Below are 9,707 nucleotides of genomic sequence, written 5' to 3'. Positions count from 1 at the left end.
TGATAGATCAACAACCAAACATGAAAACAAGTAAACAATGGGTTATTGAAGTCTGTTCTATGCATTTTTAGCGAACCCTACAGCGGAAAAGGGAAAGTTCTACAGAAAAATGCGAAAATTGAAAAGTATGGAAATAAAGCGAAATCAATTTACTATGTGATCTATGATGTCGGAGTGGTAAAAGTCGATATATTATGTATAAATAGGCACCCTTAACATATAGTAAATTTCAATAATATTCGAGATTAACCATCAAATATAGTCAGGTCTCCACTGGATATATCCTGATGTTTCACAACAACTAACTAATTATAGTATAGAGAACAAAAACATTTCCAGCTATTTTGAATCCGCCATCCGATCACTGGGACAACGAAAGCGTTACATTTAGCACTGCGACGGAATACCAATATCAGAAAGGGTGAATTGATTCCAAGAAAAGAACTAACGAATTTGTTACGTGCCTACTCCCCAGATGCGCCGTGATACACTACCCCAAATTTGTATTTGGACAAAAGAATGGGCAGGACATTTGATAGAACTTCTCAAAAATGGTTCATGAATTTCAGTTAAATTTTACCATTTATTCATCAATAATTCAATCGAGCAAATATTAGAGAAATTGGTTTCATAGAACTTGTGATAGTAAACACTAAGGCCCCACTACATGGGGAGTTTGTGAATTGTCTCAACTTTCCCTTCTTACATATATTCAGATAATTTATAATTTTGGTATAATTTTGATTTTTTCTTCATGAGAAAATATTTAATTTTTACTTATTATTTTTCATCCATTTAAATTTATTTTCTCATTGAAGGAACAAATCAAAATTATATCCTCCTGGCTTTGTAAACTTAAAAATTACCAATTTTAAGGTACATTAAAATCTCATATTGTAAAAACCACACGGCGATGAACAGGTTTCAAAATCGCCATTTAAATATGTGGAAGAAGGGAAAGTTGAGACACAACTATTCAAACTTACAACCCCGCATGCTATGCCACCTTAAACTTCATAAAATGGAAATCGAACGAAAAATGAAAAACCGACGTATTTTTGGGGAATATGAGACTTTTTGAAAAATTGACAAAACCCTCCTTTTCGACCACTCCCACACCCCGTAACTAAAATTCCCACCTTTGGGTCAGTTTTATACAGCAATGATTTATAGGATTATTTTTAGGTATTTTCGACACTTTGTGTGGGACGAGAAATCCTTAACTCTCAATCTGATTCGAGTTTGATGTTCTAGTGGATTCTATATTTATTTCTCATTTCCCTTCCAAAAGAACAATTCATAGATCGGGGAGTTTACCATTGGGTTTTCCGCAAACGTGATTGTTCCGCTATCCAGTCCTCCATCTATTTTTGTACAGATCCTGCACCAAAAAAGTTTATGACCGGACTCTAATAGCCAAAGATCCCTAATGGCCCACGAATTTACCACCACACCGGTAAATGCATCTCGCCCGTATACCGTCATCACTAATAGAAGAACGCTTATTGCCTCGAAAACATCTCCGTCTTGGATTGAAATTTGGCCACCCCAAGTTTTAAATCAAAAGTTCTCTCGCATCCAGTCTCGTCAGATTAATTTGCACAGGCCATTGGGACCAAAATAGAAAAATCATAAAATTACAAAGTCAAATTGGCCTTTCCCTTTCCAAAAAGTGAAATCAGTCATTCCGAGCTTTTAGTTAAACCGTGAGCATTAGTCCAACTTTCCCTGATTTGAGCGTGGCGAGTGTGCACATGTTTATATGCGTTTCTCCTCTAACAATGAAACTCTTCCTAGTGTAAGTCTCAGATTTTGGCTAATTTTATTGCAATGATAAGCAGTCTTAAATTTGTAATATCTCCTTTAAATCGATTTTGAACATTTTTCAGTTAAAACGGTTTAACAACGTTACAACTTATTCAATTTTTCCATATTTCGTGGGGAAATATGTACAAAGATGTCAAATTAAACATTACAAATAGGTAAATTTCAGAAAATAGGCTTAAATTCTCACATTGCATAAGTGTAAAAGTTTGTACAGTTCCCATATTTTTGGATATCAACGAAATAAAACCAATCTCATAAAAATCTGAGATTTATCCAGGAAAGATCCGCATGGTGGTACAATTTCGCGACCCAATTCTCCGTGATCATGAGCAAATACCCACAAATGGAATATTATGCTTTTAGCTTTCCCTTCCGTCATTCGGGGTTGGACATTACGCCCAATCCCGAAGTGATTATTAAACGACTTTACGACGAGTACTTTATTCTCCTCGTTCTCGTATGCTTGCCTCTGAATGCATTTTATTTCCTGCCAAGAAATACGTGTACATAAATACTGCACACACGTACATAATTCAGGAATGAATTGGCCAAGTCAAGGGGAATTGAGAAAGCTCGTATTTCTTTGGGGTTTGTAAATCTCTTAAACATGCTGTTTAATTACTCCCATTAGATTTGATGAGACAGTTTGCTCAGATTACGACTTTTAATTGGGATATGACAAACAGCCCACGCGCTTCATCATAAAGAAGGAACTGGGTTGCATCAATGTTCGAATTGCAAATTGTGCACTGTTGGAGAAAGGAAATCCATTAAATTCGGAGGTTTCTGGTGGCATAAAGAGTATCGTCAAATTTCAAATGTGCCCTTGGCATTTAACGTGATAAGCACAGGAGTTCAAGTATCAAATGGCAAGGGGTCATTTTCAAAAGAGTTGGAAACGTGCTTCAAGGTTGTTTGGCGTTTTCGCAATCAGGATCATATTAAGATTTGTTAATCAGGTTTATAATTCAGGTGAAATTTCACGACATTTTTTTTCTCACCATGAATATCGTGACCTTCACTGCGCTAGGTAATACGGAACGGACTTGACAATGACGACTTTCCGCGTATGTAGTGTAACATGTAACGCTGTGAATTTGACACGTGCAACAGATGGAAATATGTATCTGGTTGCAATGCAGGTTCAGATTACTGCAGTATTAAACGGAATAAATAAATTCTCACTGCCATGGTAAATGTTATTATAATTGAAAATTGAGCAAATAATTTGCAACTAAATGGGGAAAAAGGGTAGGAATAATGTGACTTTCACAAGAATCTTATACAGTTATTCATCCAATTATATAGGAGAAACAATGCGTATCAATACAAGAACGATTCACAGGTCTAAAAAAATCTGGAATTGCAATCATTACACGTATCATTCCATCCAATAACATGTAAATTGACACAGCAGGTCTTCAGTAATTTTCGATGGTTTCATAGAATATTTAGAGAAGAAACTTGGTCACCCAAAAGGCACATATGTACACATTTATATACCCAATACCCAATAAATATAGACTTCGGGATGCAAAACAACATATTTTGAAGCCATTAAATGTTACAATAATATGTTCAATCCAACGGTTGTATTTAGATAAATCTAGTACCTTTAAATGTATTTCTAATTTGTGTAATTTATTCTCCTGATGAAAACAACAAGTGTCGTCGTATTGAGCAAAATAAATATGTCAAAAATGGCTTCCCCACACTCGACTTAAGTTACGATTTTTTGTTATTAAATTTGTTTTGGCTGTGAATATACGTCTAGAGATTGGGAGAGGTGTGCATGCGTGGGCTAATCTATAAGCTCTTAGACAATTTATGTGCCAATGTGACACAAAAATAGCTTACTGTCAAACTATGTGTTTGGAATAATGCGTAATGTTCACACAACATTTGTCTTTCTGAGAAGATCAAATATAAACTGTGACGCTGCAATGTCTTATTCGTAGTGGATCAGGATAAATATGAATCCATTTGTGAGTTACATAATAAGTAAGTTAAGGGACGAAACCTAAAAATAAGCAGCCAAATAAGTTTGGCAGGTGAGTGGAAAACTGGAAATAACATAATTCGCAACATTGTCAGCCATCACTCTGTATTTTTGTGTTTACACTGTAATCATGAATTGAAATTGGATTACTTAACATGTTTACTATAGGTTTTGTATGATTTTGTGTCAAGTTATTGGACTAGGGATCGAAAAAATGTAGCGGAACACCTATTTACCTAGATACCCTTACTTATCGTACACCCACTGCGTGTTAGACTTACACCCAGTAATGTATCTGCAGTAATCTGCACCCACTAGTGTTACATGAATATCAACATATTATAAATTGTAAATGTCGATTTTATTTCTGGTTTGACTATGCGTGCCACTTTACAAGTTCAGAGGGTTTGTTTGCTCATATTATGGCATCTGTTAAAATGAGGACACAACAAGAATAGGTTTAAAATAGGTTGACATCAATTTTGTGACAAGCCTCACATCTCTCCACTTTCTTCAACAATTGTTCACAGAAGTGAGGAAACGAGGTGGGTGGGTGGGTAGGTTGATGTCTCGTCCATGTTCTTGTGTAACAAACATGTCGCAGCCATCAAGTAGATAATTTTCAACACTTCCTCCTTTTGTCGCCATTATTTTATCTTCCGCACTCAAAAGTCTGAAGCAATTTGTTCCGTTTCGGAGTCGTTGAATGAACAGCGTATTTTTTTCCCTTCAAATAAGTACGTCCAACATCATACACCAAAACCCATCCATTACAAACCTTGGGGGAAGAAGAGTTTTACGATGAATAGCTTTTGACTAATCCTAAGAGTCTTGTCATCTTCATTGTGAACAAATTTAGAAAACATCCAAATTGGCAAATGTCAAACTTTTGAACCCGCGTGTGTAGAAGAAAATTACAAAAGTAAATAAATACCATTCTATTAGTACATATTTTACCAATGACTAAATGCTTTTGATATTTCCAGGCTTGAATGTCATTGCTATTTATAATGCGAGTATGCTTTATTCGTACAAAAGGGTTGCGCATGTTTAGTGTAAATACATGTAGCATTCTCTCCTTTATGGTAATGAGCTCTGTCCGGCTGTCGGCGATGAAATTAAAAATATAAAACAGCAATGTCCAGTTTCCGGGTTCGAGTTTGACTCCAAGCACTAAATATTGAATGCAAACATGTCATGTTATTTCCGTTCCAACAATCATCTCGAATGAAATATGAAACACTTTCTCCTTGTTCATGACTTTCCCCGTGTACTATACGACATGACTTTTAACACGAATAAAGTACAGAGTTTCTGCTGCTGCTTGTGCTGCTGCAGGTTTATTCGATCTGCCTGTTCCCGACTTGGTACATCACTCAACTTCGTCTTGAACTCGTTTCCGATTTACTATTTCAAGGAAACATGTACTTGACAACAGCGAGTGATGGCTTGTCGTCGTCTAGGAGTAGTTGCCAGCCTGTACCACCCACCCACCCACCCGTAGTTTTTCCAAAGTGTACAACAGCAGCACAGTCTTGTTCACTTAATGTACATACATCTTTGCATGCATGCAGAGAGATAGCACAGGACCACTAAAAATGACAACTTGAGTTCTTTGAAAGCACAAAGTTACAACTCTTGCTTCGTGTGTGGGTGAAAGTACAAAAGTTGGACTGGCTGTTCAGTCCCATAATGCTCAAGTTCATCATCATATGTCAAGTACTTTTTGGTAACGCCATGTATTTAATTTATGTTTCTCTGTGTATGTCCTTATGTATGATCACCATTAATATGTACAAGAGAATCTCTCCACGACATTGTATGCACACAGAGATTCCTTTGAAGAAGGAGGATCGTGGTGTCGGGTGAGAATGATCACTATTTTGTTGATGCTTTGTTTCTATCTTTGTACGCCCACGCCTATTGTAAACTTGCTTTCTCTCGAGAGCTGAACAGAGAAAGAGGGAGAGAGCAGTAGCAAAAAATGTATAAATTCATTCTCAATAATACTGCTCCCCTCCTGTTCCAACTCTCATCTAGTCAACATGTCGTTCAAGTATTTTATTTTTAATGTTGTACCAAAAATGGAAATGTTTATCCAGAAGTTTTTCTTCTCGATGTTTCTGACACTTAAATGCAGAACTCGCTAAAATGACTGTTGCTTTCACTTCCACCGGAAGTTGTGAACTCCTAGCCACGCCATCAGATGGACAGCGGAGAAAGCTGGTAGGGGAAGAAATATTGGGCAAGAAAACGAAAATGTTTCAAGAAGATGGGGACAAACTGGATTGAAACTGGTTTCTTGTTGTATGCACAGCAAAGAGAAACCCTTGATGTGAGATTGTACTTACATATGTGGTTGTTACGAAGAGTTTTAAAAGGTTGTAGCTCACTTTTATTCTAAAATAAAGAATGGCAGTACATGTATAAAATAAAATAGCGTACATGGACAGAAAGTCAGCATTTTGAAGGTTACGCAAAAAAATCTAACAATGAGCGAACGAAAAATAATATCTAAACTTAATGTTGATCATTTTTGTTTCCGATTGATATTCCCAAAAGCATTGATAACTGTGCTTTTAGTTCCAGAAGCTGTGGTTGTAAATGGGGGGAGGACCACGTTAGGTTGGGAGTATGTTATTGTGGGTAGGAGGAGAGGGGGCATCACTCCTCGCTGGTCCCATTTCGACTTTCTTTTTGGCTCCGCTTCTGCAAAACGTAACGGAACAATATTGAATACAAATCAGTCTCATGAAGATGAATATTACGTTAAAAATGTTGTTTTCCAACTGAAAATATGGATATTTACCATAAGGAGCCGGTTTTTTCACTATACCAGAAACAAATTCAACTTTCGTCCGTTCCTTCCTTTCTCGTTCTCTCTTCTCCATCAATTCTTTCTGGGCTTTCGCCAACTCATCGTAGTAAGAAGACTCGTGCCATTCATGAGGATCGAATACGTTCTAAACAGTTATGATGATTATGCAATTATGTATGAACAAACAAAATAGTTGTTGGATTCATAATCTAATTATATAGTTAACTTACCGATGGATAGTTAGATCCCAATTCATCAATATCACAATATTTAATTAGTTTCTCGTAAATGCTTGGGTTTCTAAAGTTCTTATTCCTTTGAATTGCCAAATTCATGTCCAAACCACCCTTGACTTTTTTCTCCAACATTTTTGCAAACTTTTCTTGTAACTCTGGTGTACATTTGCCTGGCGGCTCTGGGGGTATTAATGATTTCTTGACCGGGGGTTCACCACCTTCTAAATCCACAACTTCTATAGATGATGACGTATCCCCGTTGTTTAATGGTTTGTCAGCTTCTGTTGTTTTATCGATTTCACTTCCAGCAGTTTTCGCGTCGCTGTCGCCTTCTACACCTTCAGAATTAGGCTCGGGTGGATTTATGCAGTCCAAGTCATCGTCAATAAAATCATCTTGATATGAGACCAAACCACCCTTTGTAGATGGCTTCGAAATAATCGGTTTTGTAGTTTCCACAAGTTTTTGAGATTCTCCAGAAAGCGACAGTAGTTCAGTCCGGGGTGAGCTAGCTGGGTTAACTTTTTCTAAAAAATAAACAGTGTGATCTTGATAATTTCATACACGTCAATTTTTCCAATTACTACTACTTACTTATAATTTGTACTGTTGAGGATTGAGATTCTCCTCCCTCAATCTCTTCTTCGTCTTCTGAATCAGTGTATTGTGCTGTTAACGAAGCCAAAGCAGAATGCTGCGACATTTTTTTCAATCGGTATCCCAGTTAGATGACCCTCCCCCAATTTTACTAAATAAACCGCATATAATAAATTAAATTTTCAAGATTTAGCAAAACTTTAAAAATTCTTAACAAAATCTCCACCTCAAGAAGAATTAGATATTCAAATATACGTCATAGCAAGAGGAAGGTCAATTTCTGACGGGCTGTAAGTAAATCTGCAAGTAAATCTGGCTAACAATTTCTTGACAGGATTGACAGAATTAAACAATTAAACAATTGTCGGGTTAGGGCAACTGAGCAAGTGATAACAAAACCAAACCATTCGATCTCCGCCAGGACTTGCTCTATGCTGCTGCCTGTAAAGTGAGCAGTAAAAAGTGCTTGAGAATGTAAATGTAAAATTGTTTCAAGTTTTTCATGAATTTATTTGTTTTCATTAAATCACAATTTTACTAATCAGACCCAATTTAAAATTATCTATTTCCAAACGAACAATATTAAACTGAATAATTTTAATATCTCTCTTATAAATATCTCTAAACATTTAATTCGAGCATGCACTTAGATATGTATATACATAGTTTTGCGAATGGAGATTAACAACAAGCTAATGACGTCCTTTCATATTTTTATGGGAGAAATTATATTTTGGGGGATTTTTCTTGTAGAAATGTTTGCTGGGCGTTTTATGCAGCTTGGACTGATGACGTTTGTGGTCGTATACAGGAGGAGAAATGTAGAGGTGTGTCTTTTTGCCCATCTGCGTGATAATCATAATGCAATTAATAATGCACATCTTTTTGTAAAAAAAACTTTGCTTTATGCAAATTGACTAAAAACTAACGTGGTAGATGTGTTGAAGTGGTCTTGGATAATGGCGAGGTGCAGGTCGAGGGTGGTACCCCTTTTTCGGTTGAAAATGCCTTTGAGGAGGTGTACGAGGCTGGTACTTGCCATACCTTTAGGATTTGCAGAAATTAAAAATTATGACATAAACTGCTAAATGCATTAACTGTAGCTTTCTCTCACCTAAAATAACATGGAGTTTGGCATGTCGACATACAATAGTCACCTAGCTTTTCCTCGTAATCATCGTCCTTAGCGAAATAATCTCCTGAGGAGGAAGTACTCCCAGAAGAAGAGATGCTATCTAACAAGTTATCGTTACCAATAGTCGTGGAACATTCATTCTCTGAAGAAGACGTGGTAACACATTGGCCATCAGCGGAAGAAGACGAGGGGTCATTATTCAGATCGGAGTAGGTCGAACTGATCCCCGAGTTATCGGAGGAAACCGCAGAGTAAGTCGCCCCATCCGTTGAAGGGAAATCTTTCACCGTCTGGCCGTCGCTTTTGATGCTGGCAGAATCTCGACCTTGTCGTCGTTCCCATCCATATTCTTCTTCCGTGGACAAAATAGGGTCAATTATCGGAAGGGAAAACGACACAACAGGGGGTCGAACATGTTGGGTTTGCGTTTCATAAAAATTCGACTGTTTCGACCTGGTTTCATATTGATCCAACGTGGGACTCTGGAATTAATTTTGAAATTTCTTGTGATGACTACAAAGCAGGATCTTTTTTAAAATGTGATAGCCATAATTAAACTGATTAATTAGATAAGTTATATATACATACATACCCCGTTAACAAACCTAGTCACTGTGATTAATATGATGGGAATTGTAAAGATTTGCACACTTCTTAGAAAACTGCACAACCTCATGGCTAAAAGTAAATAAGTCCTTGTGCAAACTAGCAAGGAAATTGGTTTCCGAAAATTAAATTCGTGCAATAATATGTATGATATGTTGCTAATAACCTGCCTGATTTAAATTATCTGTTCACTACAATATGTTAGTGGGCGATATTTAATGTTTTCCCTGCCTCTTAAAACTTGGAACGTATTGGCGTTATAAATATAATGAGTTTTTGACTGGTTAAAACTTTTTTAGTTTAAAGATTAAATTACTCTTAAATTGGTCACATTCAACAACTTTTCCCTCGTATACGTCAAATAAGTCAAACTCCTAGGAACTGAAGGTTCAAATATTTCAGACAATTCAATAAGAAACTCATTTGCCTAATTCCCCAATTCGTTAATACTCAGAAATTCCAAGTGGAGCATGTAAATCATTCTTTATG

The 9,707-nt window shown here is 36.6% G+C and overlaps 2 protein-coding genes across 2 annotated transcripts; both read right to left on the bottom strand.

The window, feature by feature from the left end:
• Positions 1 to 6,198: 6,198 nt before the first annotated feature.
• On the bottom strand, positions 6,199 to 7,861 carry LOC110851181 (SAP30-binding protein). Its single transcript, XM_022098847.2, has 5 exons — positions 7,704 to 7,861; positions 7,475 to 7,628; positions 6,875 to 7,407; positions 6,636 to 6,789; positions 6,199 to 6,535 (listed from the first exon to the last, which is right to left on the bottom strand). Exons 2-5 carry the CDS (start codon positions 7,581 to 7,583, stop codon positions 6,357 to 6,359), a joined length of 975 nt encoding a protein of 324 aa, XP_021954539.1. The 5' UTR covers positions 7,584 to 7,628; positions 7,704 to 7,861; the 3' UTR covers positions 6,199 to 6,356.
• A 105-nt stretch (positions 7,862 to 7,966) lies between these two features.
• LOC110851182 lies at positions 7,967 to 9,610 on the bottom strand. Its single transcript, XM_022098848.2, has 4 exons — positions 9,205 to 9,610; positions 8,592 to 9,094; positions 8,407 to 8,521; positions 7,967 to 8,322 (listed from the first exon to the last, which is right to left on the bottom strand). Exons 1-4 carry the CDS (start codon positions 9,286 to 9,288, stop codon positions 8,170 to 8,172), a joined length of 855 nt encoding a protein of 284 aa, XP_021954540.1. The 5' UTR covers positions 9,289 to 9,610; the 3' UTR covers positions 7,967 to 8,169.
• Between the last annotated feature and the right edge of the window lie 97 nt (positions 9,611 to 9,707).

Source organism: Folsomia candida, unplaced genomic scaffold (assembly GCF_002217175.1).
Source record: "Folsomia candida strain VU population unplaced genomic scaffold, ASM221717v1 Fcan01_Sc006, whole genome shotgun sequence".
NCBI classification, from domain to species: Eukaryota; Metazoa; Arthropoda; class Collembola; order Entomobryomorpha; family Isotomidae; genus Folsomia; species Folsomia candida.
The sequence above is the reverse complement of the archived record's forward strand: the minus strand, read 5'-3'. Positions and strand labels throughout refer to the sequence as shown.